The sequence below is a fragment of the Exophiala dermatitidis genome, assembly GCF_000230625.1.
Source record: "Exophiala dermatitidis NIH/UT8656 unplaced genomic scaffold supercont1.6, whole genome shotgun sequence".
NCBI lineage: Eukaryota > Fungi > Ascomycota > Eurotiomycetes > Chaetothyriales > Herpotrichiellaceae > Exophiala > Exophiala dermatitidis.
This window is the reverse complement of record NW_008751651.1, coordinates 2479372-2498390: the sequence shown is the minus strand read 5'-3', so window position 1 is coordinate 2498390 and position 19019 is coordinate 2479372. Positions and strand designations below refer to the sequence as shown.

At 49.9% G+C, this 19019-nt stretch overlaps 4 protein-coding genes across 4 annotated transcripts; all 4 read left to right on the top strand.

Moving 5' to 3' along the window:
* Nucleotides 1–905: 905 nt before the first annotated feature.
* HMPREF1120_07716 (zinc-binding oxidoreductase alcohol dehydrogenase) lies at nt 906–1928 on the top strand (the record flags this gene model as incomplete). The annotated part of the gene is made up of 1 exon (XM_009161946.1): nt 906–1928. One exon carries the CDS (start codon nt 906–908, stop codon nt 1926–1928), a length of 1023 nt encoding a protein of 340 aa, XP_009160194.1.
* A 694-nt stretch (nt 1929–2622) lies between these two features.
* Nucleotides 2623–5622, top strand: HMPREF1120_07715 (succinate dehydrogenase (ubiquinone) flavoprotein subunit; the record flags this gene model as incomplete). Its single annotated transcript, XM_009161945.1, has 2 exons — nt 2623–5313; nt 5395–5622. 2 exons carry the CDS (start codon nt 2623–2625, stop codon nt 5620–5622), a joined length of 2919 nt encoding a protein of 972 aa, XP_009160193.1.
* Nucleotides 5623–7399: 1777 nt separating this feature from the next.
* Nucleotides 7400–11747, top strand: HMPREF1120_07714 (nuclear transcription factor Y, alpha). Its single transcript, XM_009161944.1, has 3 exons — nt 7400–8605; nt 8747–9917; nt 9975–11747. Exons 2-3 carry the CDS (start codon nt 9602–9604, stop codon nt 10574–10576), a joined length of 918 nt encoding a protein of 305 aa, XP_009160192.1. The 5' UTR covers nt 7400–8605; nt 8747–9601; the 3' UTR covers nt 10577–11747.
* Nucleotides 11748–15314: 3567 nt separating this feature from the next.
* On the top strand, nt 15315–18954 carry HMPREF1120_07713 (catalase). The gene is made up of 9 exons (XM_009161943.1): nt 15315–16103; nt 16325–16999; nt 17059–17117; nt 17175–17336; nt 17384–17508; nt 17565–17654; nt 17714–17981; nt 18045–18240; nt 18339–18954. Exons 2-9 carry the CDS (start codon nt 16669–16671, stop codon nt 18869–18871), a joined length of 1764 nt encoding a protein of 587 aa, XP_009160191.1. The 5' UTR covers nt 15315–16103; nt 16325–16668; the 3' UTR covers nt 18872–18954.
* The last annotated feature ends 65 nt before the right edge of the window (nt 18955–19019 follow it).

The window sequence follows — 19019 nt, the reverse complement described above, 5'->3', positions numbered from 1 at the left end:
GCAGAGTCGTCGAGCGGTGCACAGGTCAGGCTGGGGTGTTGGGGACCAGACTGAAGTTTTGGTGTCGGCCGTAAGCCAATTTTCCGAGTCGAACTTGACGGGCCGTTAAAGTTCTGCGGCGCCAAGGGATCATAATCCGCAAGGCTGTAGTACTACTATGTTAAGCGTAAGGCTGTAAGGCTGAGGTTTCTGGTGTCTGGGTGTGGGGAAGCCTGATTTGTAATCAACCGTTGATATTGGCAAGGCTCTACACTACACTGTACAATCTTCGTACATTGAACAACTGAAGTTGCTTACCCATCCACCTTGTTTATATGGTCCCCATGGTGTCACCAGATGGACTTACTTACCGTTGATTGGCTCGCCCGAGCGTCCGAATACTGTTGGTCTTGGAAAATCACGGAGTTAACGTGCTCAGAACCTGGACGAAACCGGACGAAAATGGGCTCTTGGGAATATCCCGACGAAAGTACAACGCTGTAGGCCGAGACTGGAGGCAGGTCAACTTGTTTCAGGAATATTCCCTCCAATTACTGTGCAAGAGAAGAACACATTGGCTATCGTACTAATCCAACAGTAACGATCTTAACATCGGACAATGACTTCGGGTTGCCAACGGTGTGCTCCGCAGACCAAATTCGAGGACAGCTAGGTACGATTGCCCAATGGTCTGATCCATGATTGTTGTACAATAATAATGTTAAGACTACAAGTACAAAGTATAAATACAGGCATACAGCCACAAGCGTACAGGTAAGGGTACAAGCTTGCAAGCACAACCTACTCGTACAGACCTACAAATCCAACCCGAAGAGTCCATTCTACAGGGCAATTGCACGTTCATTTTATCAGCCGTCACCAAGCATACACGAACTCTACAACACTCGACAGCCTCATTCGCAACCATGAAAGCCGTTGTTATGACCGGAGAGCCTGGCAAGGCAACCCTGGTTACTGACCGGCCATTCCCCCGGCCTCGACCCGGATATGTCCTGGCCGACGTCAAGGCGATCGCACTCAACCCTACCGACTGGAAACACACGGATTTCTTCAACAGCAAGGACACTTTGTTGGGCTGCGACTTTGCCGGAGTGGTCGCGCAGACCGGCACGGGATATTCCAAACAGTGGAAAGTGGGCGACCGGATTTGCGGCTTTGTTTCTGGAGGCAATGCACTGGAGCCCGAAGATGGTGCCTTTGCTGAGAGAGTAGCCGTCAAGGCTGACGTAGCGTTGCGCATTCCCGATAACATGTCTTTTGAAGAAGCGTCAAGCCTCCCGGTGGCCATCGTCACTGTTGGTCAAGGCCTGTTTCAGCAAATGGGCCTGAACCGGCCCAGTCAACCAACCACCGAGAAAGAGTTTATACTCATCTATGGTGGGAGCACTTTGATCGGAACCATGGCAATACAACTGGCCAAACTAGCCGGTTATACACCCATTGCGACGTGTTCACCGCACAACTTTGAGCTGGTCAAGTCGATGGGAGCTGTCGCCGCGTTCGATTATAAGGATCCCAACTGCGTTGCTCAGATCAAGGAGTTCACCAACAATAACCTCAAATATGTCTGGGACGCCATCTCATTGCCGCCCACGGCCCAGCTCTGTGCCCAGGTCATTGCTCCAAATGGAAGGTATGGCACGATCTTGCCAGTCGACTTCCCGCGGAAAGACGTGAAACAAACCCATTCAGTGGCATATACCGCCTTCGGAGAGCCTGTGAAAAAGCCCTTCTTCGAGGCACAGGACACCACGGCCGATTTCGAGTTTATGAAGGGATGGATTGCAGAGGCGGAGGGCTTGTTGCACCAAGGTCAACTGAAACACCATCCGCTGAAGATTGGCAGAGGACTGGAAAACGTGCTGGAAGGGATGGATCAGCTTAGACAGGACAAAGTCAGTGGGCAGAAGCTGGTTTATGTGCTGTAACGACGGAGGCGCGTATGGAGGTCCAACTTGACGTTCGACTCTTGTCCCTAAGCGAGAGACCTTTCCACAAGCGAGCCTCGGGCGAAGATTACACGCAGGAGGTTGGGGAAGCTGTCGAAAAACCTATGGATTTGTAGTCATGTGCGATGTTTCAGCGTTAGTATAGGCAACAGCTGTATATCTATTCATCATTCTCAGTTATAAGGTAGCCGACCTAGGTAGGACTAAAAGTGTTCAAGTTGTGGCTGAGATACGGTACTCACCTTGACCACCTTTTTTTGATTGGTTTTGGAGTATGACGCAGCGATTGTGTCAACCACCTCACTTTCAACAAGTTAAACATCGTCAGAATTCAGCCGCCGCCAACTCGAGGCTCAGCCACGACTCGGACGTTCTTTGGTGGCACTGCTTCTTCGTCTGGTCGCTGTGTGGCAGACCCAAAGTTAGACTGAACTCTACTATTCATAACCTGAGCATTCACATGATCATCCATTCCCTACACGGTCCTATTATTGACAATAGTAGCGCACCCCTGCCTACTAGTATTCACTTGTCACTCCTAGGCCACGTAACGTCTCGCCCGGAGGCATTTCCAACTTTTTGTGTCCATAATAAAGTCCTTCTCACAGCAACCTGGCCATGTCTGCTTGATCATTGACCATTTGCTCTATCCTCCCTGCGGAGTGCCTTCGATATGTCCACCGGGGCAGCAACCCAATACCACCAGGTCACGACTGAGCCTGAGCCCAATGCCACAACGGCGTCTGAACCAAATGTCCCAGCTGTGCCTGAGCCCCATCTCACAACTTCCGCTAAGTCCAATGGCACTGTCGAGGTGCCCGAAGCGCCAAAGGTGCCCGAGATCACGGTCGACAAAGCCCCTTCGACACACGAGTCCATTCCTCCCGCAGGACAACTGCTGACGGGCAAGCAAGAACATTACTTGAAACGAGAACTTATTGCGACACAAGTCCATGCCGAAATTCAAGAATTAAACAATCCTACCGCTCTCCAGCGCTTCGGCGCTCCCTTTCGATCAGAATATGGCGAAGTCTCTCCTATGGACTCGGAATTACCTATCCTCCGCTTCATTTTTGTCAATCACGTCCGAAACTTCCCCTTCCTCGACAAGGCGAAAGAGAAGGAGTTCTGGCAGGACAAAGTCCAGGTGTTCTTGGAATCATTTGCGAGCAAATATATCTCATCCTCGGAAGACCGCCTGGAGGAGACGAAACGACGCAAGCTGGCGAAGAAATGTGAGAAGCTGGTTGAGCTGATGATGGTTTCGGGTATCCCAACGGCCTCGGGCTACGAAGAAAGAATCCGCTTCGCTGAAATGGAAGTGGTGGATCGAGGAGCCAACGAGCAAGGTCTGTTGGTCAACATACCAGAAGGCAACTTCATTCATGGCTGGGATGTCAATGTTGCCGGTGTTAGGTTCACCTCGGTCAAGCGCACCGTTCGGTACCATAAACATGCAGAGTTCCTGATCCGCGTCAAGCGACCTAATCAACCCGAGATCTACGTCGGAAGGAGATATGGCCAGTTTGCAAGACTACACAAGAGACTGCGTACGGAGATGCCTGGTAAGGTTCTTCCACCGCTTCCTCGAAAGAACAAGTCCTCCACCATCTCTTCGGTCATGCCTGCGGGTGACGATGACGCATCGTCTGTGTCGTCGGCGTCCACCATGGCCAGTGTACAGGAAGACGCAAGCTCAATGAGGAATCTAATTCCTGGCCATCGACGAGGCAAATCCAGCGTTTCACTGAGTGCCAGTCCCAGCGGGAATTCGCCCAGAAGTCGGACATCACCTCGTGCCAGTATATCGAGAGACAGAAGTGTCAGTCCGAATTTAGTTCGTCTTCATCGTGAAGATCAGCGGGTCTCACTTAGAGCATTCTTACGGACTCTCCTGCAGAACCCTCAGATCGCCGAGTCAAGAGCCATGACCGAGTTCCTTACTATGCAGCCGGTGACTGTGAACGAGGAAGAACTCGAGGACATTGAACGCCGAAAAGAGATGGATGCACGGCGCTTGGAGGAGCAGAAGAAATTCTACGAGATTGCCCGGCAAAGAGCCGCAGAGCTCGACATTTACATGGAGCAATTTCGCCGGGACATTGTCGAGAGCAACGGTCTCACGAAGTTGTTTGCTGAGATCCGGAACAAGAACAAGCTTGATGATCTCAGCCCTGAATACCGCAAGTTCGCTGAATGGTTACGAATCGAAGTGGCCGCTACAATCTACCATCTATTTCTTGCCGAGGATAATTCGCCCGAGTTGTTCGCACAAGCCAAGCGCATCCACTCCTTGGTGCCGTATAGTATGCTAAAGAATGTTATCCGGATCGCCAACCCCGCTGCAGTCATGTCGGGAGTGCTAGATCTGTTTCTGGCACAGCCTTTCGGGGCACGGTCACTGCTACAACGCATTTTTGCCCTGACCCTTGCGGACGGTATCAGACAGTTTCAAAAGTCGATCGACGATTTGGTGCTGAAGATTGGCGATCCCATCTTGACCAACAAAATTAAGGCCTTTGTGGACAGTTCCGAGGAGACCAAGACTCTGGTGAGGCAGGAAGCTCAAGCTGAGGACGTCGACGTTGTGGTCGCCATATTGCGGTCGGAAAAATTCCAGCCTGAATTGAGTCCGGCACAAATCCAGCGAGTGTTCAATGCATGGGTGGCGTGGAACAGTGCTGTCGAAAGTCCGGACGACGAACTCAAGCAAGGAGCCGAGACGTTCTCATATCTCAAGCAGCTTCTCAAACTGATGACCCGGCAGCGTGATAAAGCAATGATGGCTCAAATGATCGAAGAACCTACCACGCTACAACTGTTTCGGGACCTGTTTACCATCTTCTACGAACCATTGATTCGGGTGTACAAGTCGGCCAACGTCTACAGCAGTATCACGGACTTTGCGCAGTTTGCCGACGACATAATCAAGACAGTAGAGGTGGCACAGCGGCAGGACGTGTCGTCAGATCCGAATCAGACCGTGCAAAGCTTTATCGACCTATGTGCTCGGCACGAGCATAATCTGTACAAGTTCATTCACGAAGTTCATATCCACGACAATGGACTGTTCACGGCGTTGATGGAATGGATTGAGGGCATTCTCGATTTCCTGAGGAAAGGACCAAAGGGCGGCAAGCTGGACATGAACGCCATTTTGCGGGGCGCCCTGGATATGGGCGTCGTCGACAAGGAACTCGTGATTTCGGAAATCAACTCCCTCATCAAGTGGCAAGAGGCCCGGAAAAAATGGCACAACGATAAGACGAGGCAGAAGATGGCCGCTGAGGGTACAGGAACCAGCCCGGCGGAGGGTATGCCTGGCATGTCGTCGTTCAAGAGCAGTGATTTCGGGCTTAATGAGGTATGTTTGTCCATAACAATCACTCTACCCACGAACTCTTGAGTGATTGGCTGACTGACTGTTGGTACTTTTAACATACAGACCGATCTCATGGAGCTCCGCATCTCAGATGAAGAAGACGACGAGGACACGGACGAGGAAGAGGCCGCGGACGATCTGGACCCGATCCAAGCGGAGCGACGACGACGGAAAAAGGCTCAGGACCGACTTCGACGCACCGCAGGCGAGCCGGTCAAGCCTGAAGTGCAGGAGATTTTGAAGTTGAGAGAACCCTTTCTCGCCATGTTAAGAGCCGTTTTGAGCGAGTGAATGATGAGTTGTGAAGTCTGGGCAAATTTGTGCACGAGCCAGACCACGAGTGACGATAAGCAGCAAGAAGAAGAAGAAGCCCTACAAAGCATGAAGCATAAATCAGTCTTGATGATGTGATGATTTGATACAAAGGTGTACGATTGAATCTGTATTGCATGGATGATAGACGGAGCGACGGGGAGACGAGCAGACAGACAGACAGAACGACTTTGTTGTGGCCACGAGTACGACAGTACGACTGACGAAAGTCAACGGCGGGATAGTACTAGTACAGTGCTCTCTCTATTGATGTCACGCGTATCCGGAAAGTAGAGAAAACCCCGGATTGCAAGGGGAATCAAAATCGATCAGGCCTCCAGTTGGTGACTTGTCAATATATTTTTGGCCAATGGAAAACAAGAAACAGCAACAATTATTTTAATCTTCTTGTATGAACCAGGATGAAGCACAACAAGTTTCAACCGCGGGAATTTGTTGGCTACTGCCAGTAGGTAGTACTTTGGGGCGTTCCAGGTTCCTGCTCCCTCTGTTGAGGAGCAATGTTATTGGCTTCCGTAACCGAGATGAGAGGACATGGATGCGGCGGTTGGATGATGGACGGATAAATAGAATAAAATGAGCCTGCAGTGGACGAGGAGGTGGTAGGAATATTTTGGATGGAAGGCCTGATATTGGAACATGCCTAGGAAGCACGGCAGTCGGTGAATTATTACTACTACTATGTACAATGGCCGGATTCGAAAAGAACGTCGGAGGGGCTATTACTAGAAATAGACTAGCGTCGCCTCTTTTACAGCCTTCACAACCTACAATGTCCCCCCCTCGAAAGATCGTCAAAACAGAACTATACTATAAGTCGTCTAGCGTTGTTTTATTTACCACTATACCGCCTATTTCACGTGTTTTACACCTCTAGCCATATAAATAGGCGAGGAGGGGTGCCAATTTTATTACCGTAATTTCATTATACTAGTCCTAATTAGGGTAACTAGACCCGTTCGAGAGCCTTCGGTGGGTATGTTTTTACGATCTTTAGGCGGCACTTGTTGTATTTCACGTATTTTACACTACTTGGCGCGAAAATGACCAATAATCCTTGGGCTACGAGTACTATTTATACCGTATTGTAATGTGGTTAGTGTTGTTAGTCAACCAGAGAGACCAATCGGAAGTCTTCAACACCCCCACCGACGTTAATTTCAAATCCGGCCGTTGTACATTATTGTATACCTTAAAAGTACTGAGTTGTCACCTTCAGCATCTAGCGACAGGACGATCAGGTCACGGGGCAAAGAGGCGGGGACTTCGGAAGGTGCGACAGTACTACTAGTACCTTCCCGCAGTGGTAGTACTACAACTGCTGTGCAGTTGGAGAGGTTGGTGTTGGGTTGGGGTCAGGAGCCTCAACAAAGTAAACAGAAGCGAGGGCAACAGAGTGGCGTCATAGTGCCCGGCTTCTCGTAGGAACCAATACTAGGTACGTAAAGTGGCATACTGGACTGACCAGCTAAGGCACATTAGAAAGTCAGCGCCTTCCAAAGTTGTGAAACACCATCACGATTGGTGAGACACTAGGCCGGACCCAGCAGCTACCGCAGCCTATCGAGACTAGCCAGCTGCTAGACCCTGGATCACTATTTCGCAGCGGTACTGTTCTGTCACGCATTATTAGCCTATGTGATCTTTGTGCGGCGGCTCCACCGACTGATCTCAGGCGCCGGCTGGTCAGTCAGCAACGGATCAACGACAGGGTCACAGCCAGTCCGCCCTTTCCGTCCGTCCCTCGCCCTTCCTCTTATTTTCCCTCTTTTTCTTCTCTCCTCCGTTTCGCCCAATCGCCCTCGGTTTCGTTTCTTCGTTTCTCTGCGCCCAATCACCTCTCATTCGCATCACTCATTCTTGCCATCACCCATCCACTCGAAACCACCAACCGCAAGAGACATATCAGAGTAGAGTCCGACGCTGCTCACGTGGGTCTGTGACAACCGCGAGGCTGCGAGAGGCTGTTGCTGCAACGCCCGCCGAATCACCTCCAAGAGCCCTTCTTCTCGCCCGTCTTTGCAACTTGATTCGACTGCCTCGTCCCCAAGATCCACGCTCGTGGTAAACCGTCACCACCTATCATCGTCCGCATCGACCTGCGACGACCACGACGAACCACTCGCGACGCCGGCGCTTCAATATCATCGAGCCTCGTCGCGTCGCAGAACGACAAAACAACCTCGACGTCAGAAGCTGAGGAAAAATTCGAAGCGAGCTCCGGAAAGTGTAGCTACGGTGCGGCGCGTCGCCCGTCATCTACCTTACCTTGCAACTACTGCGCCAGCTCCGACTGCGGGCGATCGTCACCCAGCACTGAACAGCGCACACTGGCAGCAACGCAAACGCATCGCATCGCATCGCGTAGCAATCAATCCCTGCTTCCGCTCAACTCTGCCCTGATCTCATTATAGTCTCGCGCGGCAAGCATACCGCCGTCCTCAGGCTCGACTCACCGCCGGGAACCCTGTCGCTGGGTGCACAGTCGTCACGGCCACGGATCACACACTACCTACGACATACTCGCTCCCGCCGCCAACCGCTCACCGAATATCCCGACCGCAACTCCATCTTTTCCCGCAGTTCTTCCACCACCGCCGACTGCCCACTCAGCACAATCTCGCCAACCAGTGCACTGTCGCAACCACTTCTGCGTCACGGTCGCATCTATCTCGCTGCTGATTGCACCTGTTCGCGCGGCTCGCCCACCACTTAATAAAAACGCGTCAACTGAAGTCGGTTGTATTGCATCCCTTCCGCCGTCGCGTACCATCCGCATCGCAACCAAATTCACGAGGTTGGCTTGTAGTTCGGCTCCAAAGCTTACAACACCCGAGTGTTGCCTCACGTCTTGGGCATAAACAGCCACAGGCCCGCGAAGCACGAATTACAAGAATAGAACCCAGCTCGGCTTCCATCCCAGCGTGGGACGGACTAAAATGTGAGTTGCATGACATGCCAGCGCATCAGCACATGCGCCTCCAATGGGTGTTACTTCATCATGCCCACTTACCCCCTCCCTCCAATGACCGCTCCTTTGTCTGTCACGGCCAATACTGATTCATGCCATTCTCCTCTGTAGTTCAGCAATCGAATAGCAGATCGCCCTGCCTTCCGCGTCCGAATCATTCCCTTTTGTTTCGCCGCAGCTTCAGAATAGACAATCCAATCCGACCGCGCGCGCAACAACAAGCTTCTCGAAGGCGTCGCAGCAAAGCTCGAAAATATCGAAACGAGCCTCAACCGCGAAAGGTAGGCCGCAAGAGCTGGAAACGAAGAGCTCTCGATCAGGCATCGTCATCTTGCGCAACACAGTTCCGACTCGTCTCGTCCCGCGACCAGGAGAGGTGACAACTCATCAGACCGCCACGCTACGCGCAATTATCCCAGCTTGTTCTTCTGCAAAGGAGCCCAATCTGAGGCGAGTTCATCCGGCTTTGAGCATTTGACAAACCTGGCTGTGTACGATCCCGCCTCATTTGCCGGCGTGTTTTTGTCGATATAGTGGACCGCTGGTCAATCGTTCCAGTCTTTCCAACATCCAAATCGCATAATCTGCCTCGACCGCAATCAGACGCAGTATTGGTCCTTCGACGCTGATCCAGTGACCTGGACAAGCTGCGCTAGTTGCTCACGCAAGGGACCAGCCTTCAAACTATCCTACCTAGACCCTCCTATCAGAGACTCCAGGCGCCTTCTGCCGCAGTCTCCAGGCACAACAGGCCCCATAGAGCGCGTCTCGGCCGTCACATTTCGCCGCTTCAACCTGTTAACGGTCCAACCTAGGTCCAACGACCTCACTCCTCTGTGCACGACGACGCCTCTGAGGTAGACCGTTCAACAACCTACGGGTGCGCCAACGACTCCTTGCCGCGCACTCCAGCATTTAGCTGAGCGTGAACCAATTCGAAGCTTAAATCATAAACCGGCCGTCAAGATGGAGTACCCTCCACAATATCAACAACACGCTCAACATCCGCACCTGCAGGGTGGCTATCAGACATCACCTCAAAGCGCTGGGCCGGGTGCTCTTCAGTCGCCTTCCGGCCCGCAGTCACACATGCAGCAGCACAATCCCAACCAAGCGTCTCCCATCCTGCCCTCTCAGAGTCAAAACCACTACCAACCTCAGTCAGCTGGGGCGGTTCACTCGTCGATGGGTTATCCTCAATATGGTGTCGGCACAGGAATGACACAAGGTTATGGAATATCTCCTACGCAAGCTGCGGCTATGGCCACTGCCGCCGCATCAGGTTCGTTCACCCACCCACTGCCGGCGCAGGAAGCACATGTACTGACCAGCACAACAGGACAAATGCCATCATTGCCGGCCACGGTTGGCATGCCTCAGGGAAATCAGATGGGTCAACAACGACGAATGAGCCAACACATTACCAGCCCTCATGGCCAAGTGTCGCAGCCTGCCATCAACCACAACATCCCGAGACAATCTGTTCCTCCTGCCATGCCGCCTCAACAGGGGGTGCAGGCAGCCCCCGAGGAAATGGTAGCAGGAGGGGCGGAAGAATCTCCCCTATATGTCAACGCCAAGCAATTCCACCGTATCTTGAAGCGACGTGTTGCCCGGCAGAAACTCGAAGAGCAACTGCGATTGACGTCCAAGGGGCGCAAACCATATCTCCATGAATCGCGACATAACCATGCCATGCGCCGACCTCGTGGGCCCGGTGGTCGATTCTTGACAGCCGATGAAGTCGCGGCATTGGAAAAGGGTGAGAACAAAACGGGGGAGAATGGTACCCCCGCCGCGAAGAAGACCGAGAACGCCACCTCGGGAACGAAGAGAAAGGCTACGGACACCGACAACGAGACACCGGTGAAGAAGTCCAAAGTGGGCAGCGAGAGCGCCGAGGATGAAGAGGACGATGATGGTGAGGCGGATCTTGGTTGAGCTGAGTCCGCCAATCATCCATTCCCGCGGGCATTATCTTCTTCATCTTTCCTTGTCAGCATCGACGGGTGTTCTGCCACTTTAGCAGGCGTTTGTGACTTTGAATCGGGCAGTGGGAGGCTTCGTGGTCGGCTTGGCTAGGCAGAATTGTACTTTTGTCTGCCCAAGCTGGCTGTGGGTAATCTTTGAACGACTTTTTCCTTTGTCAGAGAGATACGGGCTCACGCCAGGACATGCCAAGCATCGCTGCAACGACGACATCGACTCTCCTTTCACTCTCAGGCTTGGTACGGTGGGGTTCAATGACGATTTGCATACTTGTTTCGCTCCAGGCGATGTTTTTCCTTTTCCGTACAGATTGTCAAGAGGGTCAATTGAAAGTTGGTACAGATCTATGGACAGATTCCGTCACCGGAAATAATCCACAGGCGGCTTGACGGATGGTACCGGATGCCATGCTTTGTTGCATGCCCCGGGGCCCACGTCGACCACTGCCGCAAGGGCTGGGAACGGGAAACTCCAGATGAAGAACCTCAGGGTGTGGGAAAACGAGAAAACAGGAAAGAGAGAAGACATGTTTGAGGGTATCCGATATCAGAGGAACCGGTCAGCCTGTGCTCGCGCACCATGACGGCATCTTTTCTTTTCGAACATATAAAAAGACAAAAATCCAGCTCATCAACTGGCTCCCAAACAAAACTCGACACTAGGAACGGTGTTCTCGACCCGGACACAGACATTGTTCCATTGACGATCGTTGTTTCCACGGCCTCTGATACGAATTTCCTTGCTGATTGAATGTGTTGTTTTTGATTTTGATTGTGGCTAGGTACTAGTATGGTTATGTTTTGTAATGTTGTCTGAACAAATTGTGGCTTGTGCAGTGTGCAGTGTGCTCGATTGAAGTTGAATTCGGGGTTCAATGCAATGCACCTTTATTCTTTGCAAATACTGGCGAAATCGTGTCGATGATGGGACGGAAGGGAGCGAAGGAGGGAGAGGGAGGCGCTGGCTGAGGTTGGGTAACTACCTACCTACCTTACCTTACTGTACCTAGAGTGGGTAGGTAGATTAGCTCAAACTCGGTGGTGCGGTCAGTATGGTGAGAAAGGTAAATAAATAGGTTCGTAACCGCTAGTTAGTAGCTGAATGAATATGAATCAAGGTAGCGTGTTAATGGAGTTGGATTGCTCGTAAGAAGAGTGACCTTTGCCACAGGCAGTCTTGGGGCCTGTTCGGCACCCGCATGTAAAAGTGGCATCTGGGCGATTTTCGCGTAAAAGCGCGGTCTTGCCGACCGCGTTTTGCTTTAAGTTCGACGGCGTCTAACGCCGGTCTAACGCTAAAATTTAGCGTCTTTTTAAATAAAAGTGGCGTTTTAAAGCGTTATCTTAGATATACTAGAAAAAGTAGTATCTCGAGAAGACAACGCTTTCGGACTTTGCGAAAAAACTAATGTTTTTAGGCGTCTTTTTACGCCTTTTTTGAGCTATTCTACTATAATTCGCCTCCGATTTACCCTCTACGTATATATACCACTATGCCGCCTAAATAGTCGACCTAACCGTCGGTTCAAAAGATATAGTAAAAGCGTACTATTACGCTAAAATATAATTAGAATAACGAGATAACTAAGCTATTACTAACCGTATACCTTCTCGCCTTACGTAAAGGTACTAAGTAAACTACTAATAGCTAGTTTAAAAAGCGCGTATATTAAGATATCGTAACTGCGTTCGAGGAGAAAGGCTTTCTAGTATCGACTAAATATTAAGTAAAAATAAAGCGTAAAAATATATATAAATATAGCTCTTTTTTTAGTATCCTTTAACGCTTATTTAGCACTTTTTTCTAACGGCGTAGTTAAGAAGCGACTTTCGTGCGTAAAAGGCTATAAAGAGCTAATCGGGCGTTAAACCCGATAAATACGGCCGTCTCCAGGCCGACGAGTCTAAGTAGCGCTAACTTATCGAGGATAACCCTAAAAACGCTTAGTGGCGTAATACTGCGTTACCCTTTAAAGAGTTATTAGAAGAGTTGTTTACTAGTACGTACGCTAAAGAAGTATACGTATAGGGCGGCGTATTCGATATATTACTAGATACGCCTAAAGATACGTCTCCTAGCTAAAATTTGGTAGAGAGCGTATTATAGGGCGTTATCGGCAATACGTAACTTAATGAATTCGACTTCGATTCTAACGAGCTAACGCCTTAGGTAAATAGCCAAAATAACGATAGTTGAATAAGTATAACTAATCTAACGCCTCGAGGTTCCTATAACGCCTACCGCTCCTACGCCTACTATAACGGGTCCTACTAATAAGTCGTAGTCGTTAAAACGCGCCGTAACTAGCGACTTATTACAGTTGTAACTAAAATAGCCAAAAACCGCGCGGGAGATAAATCTAGCGTAGTTAGATGTTATAAGGCGCCTAGTAACGGTGTTAGAATGCGCAGAGGGGAAAGATTCGTCTATAAACGCACTAAATTCGTCCGCTAGATCTACGGTTATATAATAGGCGTAATAGGAATTCTATCTCTCGCCCGAGTTACTCGCTCTCGCCGCGCGCGTATCTACTATCGACGCTAAAGTCGATATCTAGTAAGCGCTTATATTCGAGCCGTACGTACGTAAGTTATGGCTAGAGAGCGAGTTATCGATACTATTAGGTACCGATATCGAGTTATAGAGCGATTCTATCGATATCTATCTCTATTAGTAGATCTCTCTATTGTGGTAACCGATCTCTCTACGCTATTAGGTCTCTTCCTACTAAACGCTCTTTTCTATCCTTCTCGTCCCGATACTTTACGTAACTATCCTATATTTCTTACGTAATCTCGTCTCGTCGCTTATTTATTAGGTTAGATACTAGCGTCGTAGTCTCGGGCGTAGGAAAAGACGTCGGCTCGTTAGAGAATAGCTCTACTACTGTAGAATTAATATAGTCCGTATCTTTACGTAAATCGACGTAGAAGTCGATTAGTAGGTTATATATGGTAGTAAGCGCCAGAATAATATTTACCTATTACTTAATTATAAACTAAAACGTCTTTTATAGGATTTAGTACTTACGCTTAAGTACGCCGAATACTCGCTCGATATAAATACGTAGTTAAGAGTATCTTAGATTAAAAACCTCCTCTTTTATCTCGAGCCGTAACCCCGCGGCGGCCTATTTACGTAGGTAGTATCTCGTCTTTAGATAAGGCGTAAGAGTATATTTATTTAGGCTGCGCAACGGGTTGGGTAGGGCAGGGTTTGGGGCACCTACCGCCCGCCTAGTTGACCCATTAGGGTTTTTAAAAAAAGCGCCGACGGGTTTTGCCAAGAACCCAAAATTCTTAAAAATAGCGAGATTTTCGCTAAAAATAGCGACTTTTCTTACGTAATCGCTTACTAATTTACAATACCGTATAGTATTTTTGAATATTTCCTAGTAAAATCGCGTATTTTTCGTAAAATACGGTAATTTTTTCGAGGGTCGTACCCGCCCGTTAGGGCGGCCCGACCCTAATGGGTACCGCGGGTAGGGCTTAGATTTTAGGCACCCGCCCGGGGCGCCCGTTGGGCTCCGGGGTGCCTACCCGGCCCAACCCTTAGGGTAGCCCTAACGCGGGTAGGGTCGGGTTGACCCGCGCCACTGCGCAGTCTATATTTATTCGAAGCGTATCCGGCGTCGGCGAGGAAGAATCGATAAAGAGGAGGTTCGAATCTATACTTGCGAAAAGCGTCCTAAAGAACTCGAGCGTTATACGCCGAGCCTTCCTAATCTACGTAAATAAAGATAAATCTTAGGTTAAAATTATAGATAGCGAGTACGTTTTAAGATAGAAAGCCTTTCCTATTACGCTAAGGCGACTGGTCCTTAAGAGGGACGTAAGCGTGAATATAAGTACTATTAAACGTACTAACGTAGTTATTAAGGAACGGCGAATACTTACTATTCTTATAAATCTAATAAGGAATAGGAGACGCCTCGGTAGGCTATTTTACTAACTCTTTATATAACTTTACTAGAGCGAGAAGTACGCTATTAAACGACCTCGAAATAGTATCTATCGACCGGCCGAATAGTAGTTAAGTTTATCGATATCCGTAGTCTGCTCGATAGATATTTAGGAAAATCGCTAACCTCTCTTCTACCGTAATAGTATAGGAGTCTATTATACTACCGTTAGATCGAAGTCGACTTACGAGCGCCGTAAATACGTTAAGAGGAAGCCCTATGTCTATAAATAGTTAATTCGGATAGGCTAGCTAGCGAGCGACTATCTACTCGCCTTAAAGAGGATTAGGACCGAGTGGATAGGGAGGTTTCCTATTATTTACTTTAACGGCTAATAGAACGAGATAGATAACGAGTAGGCGTATCTACGCCTTCGTTAGAGCTATTGCTAACGGCTCGAATACGTGCGATAGAACGGCTCGAATGCGTACGATCGATCGACTCTCGAAATTCTCGATTATATAATATAGAATAGGCTCTAAGATGCGCTATTTACCTAAATTTGGCTATAAGACGTACCTTTAAGCGTTTCTATTATGCTGGTACCTACCTATCTATCTACCTATCGATCTGCCTACTTTATAGTGCCCTACTTAATATACGTGACTACGATAAATGCCTTATAAAAAGGTAGATATTAAGTGGATAATAACAATAAGAATAGCGCGCAATTTGACGGCGCTAATGTACGTTAAAGTGGTTGAAAACGCGGTCTGAAGATGCCACTTTTACATGCGGGTGCCGAACAGGCCCTTGATTTGAGCATAGTGTCGTGTCAATTATTGGACGCATTGTCTCTGTCCTGGTGTGAGGATATTATTATGTCGAGTCAAGTTCGGGCCCTTTCATCCACGAATGCTCCTATTTTGCGCGAAGGGAGACCGAGGTCATATCGACCACGACTGACTTAGGTAACAGTCGGTGGTAATTGCTCTCGTTTGAATGGCCGGCGGGCTGATTCCCTGGACATGCCGACACAACCTGGAATCCTCTGATCGTGACCCTCAGCTGCTCAAGACTTGGATTGCATCTTCGGTGCCAATGGACGAAACTAGACCCGGATTCCACTTCCGACGCGTGGAGAAATAACGCGCCGTTGCCAGGCTTGTCATTGGTGCGGAATCTCGTCCCTGGCCACCATGAACTTGAACGACATGCAAACAATTGCCAGTCATGGCATCACGGATTCTGGAGAATTGCATCCCAGTGTCCTCACCTAATGGGCCTCAAGGAAAAGGTCATCGAATCTACATCAGTGCCAGTACTGATACAGGTACTAGACTCTCTTCGGGTCATTCTCTGCGACCTCGGGAGCCTACAATGTGGACGGCCAATGATGGTGGTTGGATTGGAAACCATATCCAAGTTTATCTGGTACCTCGCTCTCCTTTTCCTCGAACAGTGTCTCCTGGATAGATTCCAGGAAGGATTCTCTCTGCAGCTCGGACAAGATCTGTATGGATGGCTTGACAGATCCTGCCAGTGCCTCCCGGCCGGGACAGACCAAACCCAGACGTAAGTGTATTTCCTCTCCACTCATCAGTCGCGTTCAAGTTCAGTTGGCCCCAGAAAGTCGTAGTCAACGGTGACAGTGATATATCACTTCTAGTACCAAGACAAGTGGAATCGCGCATGCTTCTGTTCCTGACGTGTGGATTTTCACCTACAGCTTGTACTAGTAGTAGTAGAACACTGCATTGCATGGACTGAATGAATGACTGACCGACTGCCGGCAGATTCAATGCCTGTCTCTTCCTGCCAATCCGACGCGTGACTCGATTGAATCCCTGACGTCTTGCGCCTCTGCTGCAGTGTGCCAGTTTGTCAAGATGCGGTCATGTTTCAACAAGCAGGACTAACAAAGAGGCACCTAACAACCCAAGGTACAACTTGCACTACTACTAGTAACAAGGTAGGAACTCAAGTCCGGCCACTGCATCTGCAGTAATTATATCCCCCCGGAATCCCAGCTGTCTCTCTCCTCTCTTCTGTCTCTGGTCGACTCTTTTTCTTGAAGCCGCAGTCCTTGCAGTCTCGCGTCTGCCTTCCTCCCTTTCTAGTTCCCCTGTCAAAAGGTTGAATGCTTCCTACAGCCATGGCCCATCCCATTCAAGCCGTGCAAGAGCTCGCCGGCGCCGCAGGTGCAGACCCTCGTCCGCTTCAACGCACCACTGTCTTCCAGGGTCTCAATGATGGCCCTGCAACTCTGGCTGCAAAGATCACCGGGGTGAGCAAGGGTGGAAAGCGGGAAGACGATGCGTCGTACCACACCAACAACGACGGCAGACCATGGCCCACTCCCACCCACAGCAAGACCGTTGGAGGTATTCCCGTGGCCTCGGACATCTTCCTGTTCCAGAAACAGCAAGCTTTCAACAGACACAAACTGTTAGAAAGAATGGTCCATCCTTGTGAGTTTGTTCGACAGTGTTGTCGCGCAGAAACAACCATTACTAACAAATAGAGAAAGGCGGCAGCGGTGCGTTTGGATATTTCGAAACCACCAAGGACGTGTCGCATTTGACCAAGGTGGGCATGCTCAATCTTTCACGAAGCCCGTGACATGCACTAACTCGAGGCAACAAGGCCCATTTTCTTCGAGGCTCTGGTGTTCGCACCCCGATCTTCATCCGATACTCTACCGTCACTCTGGGCCGAGAGTTCCCTGATCTTGCCCGGAATCCGCGTGGCTTTGCCGTCAAGTTCTACACCGGCGAAGGAAACTACGACATTGTGGGCTTGAACTTTGTGAGTTACCATGTCAAAATTGTGGGTTGACCGCTGACCATACGCAGCCCGTCTTTTTCTGCCGTGACCCTATCCAGGGACCAGATGTGATCCGCAGTCAAGGCAGACGACCCGACAACTTTCTGCTCGACTACAATGCCACCTTTGACCTGCTGGCTCATACACCGGAGGCGTAAGTGATATATCCAGTTGTGGAAAAATCGCACAGACTAACAGTTTGTATTTTAGCAATCATGCTGGCATGATGTTCTTCAGTGACCACGGCACTCCCAATGGTTGGCATTCGAACCACGGCTATGGCTGCCACACCTTCAAATGGTATGATTGCCGACCTTTGACGAAAGCGATCCACGTCGACTGACAGGTGTGTGATACAGGGTCAACAAGGAAGGCAAATTCGTGTACATCAAGTACCACTTCATTGCCGACAAGGGCCAGAAGCAATTCACCCGCCAAGAGGCCGTCGAAATGTCGGGCATCAACCCGGATTATTCCAAACAAGAGCTCTGGCAAGCCATTGAGCGTGGCGACCCAATCTCCTACACGGCTCATGTCCAGGTCATGCAGCCAGAGGAGGCCGATCCCGTGAAATTGGGCTTCGACCCCTTTGATGTGACCAAGGTGTGGCCTCGAGATCAATTCCCGGTGAGTGTAACATTTAGCCTCCTGCGAAGACACGCCTGTTAACATGCAGTGCCACGACTCCAGATGCAAGAGTTCGGCAAGCTTCATGTCACAAAAAACCCGGAGAACTATCACCGTGACGTGGACCAAGCATGCTTTTCTCCCGGCGCCATGGTGCCGGGAATCGAAGACAGCCCGGACCCACTGCTGCAGTTCCGCATGTTCTTTTACCGCGATGCTCAGTTCCACCGTGTTGGGACAAACTATCATCAGATTCCAGGTATGTCCTGTCTGCATAGCACTTAGTTTCGCTTCATGGAATGAAGTTTTTCGTGGCGTGGCCACTGGCTGACTTTTGTCATGTTTGATTCTTTCCAGTCAACTGTCCCTTCATGGCAGCATCCATGTCCAGCCTAAACTTCGACGGCGTCATGCGCACCGACGCCAACAACGGCGGCAACCCGGACTACGCGCCCAACTCGTTCGAGCCACTGACAAGATTCCGCCCCGACACCGCCGAGGCGCCCTACAAGGTTTCCGATGCCGTGGTCTCTCGCAAGTCTCACTTCTACCACGAGGGCAAACTGTCCGACTACGACCAGCCTCGCGTCCTGTACGAGAATGTCATGACCGAGACCCAACGCGACCATCTCCACAGCAACACGGCCGTCATGCTCGCGCAGGTCTCGGAGCCCAAGATTCAAGTCTTGTACCTGGGTCAGCAATACTGCATCAAGCCGAGCTACGCAAGGGCCATTTATGACCTGTTGCCTGAGAAGAAGTTTGATTTCAGCGAGGTCGAAAGTGCCGCCAAGGGCGCCGAAACTCGAACAAAGGATCCTCATTTCATGCATAACAATGACCAGGAGAGATTGGTGGGGTTGCCTGTGGCGGGTATCTACAACTTTTGAGCAAAACTTGGTCTGGTCACCATACCACATGGTGCTGGAAAACCAGGGTCAAGAAGACTACTACTACTACTACTACTACTACTACTACTACTACTACTACTACTACTACTACTACTACTACTACTACTACTACTACTACTACTACTAC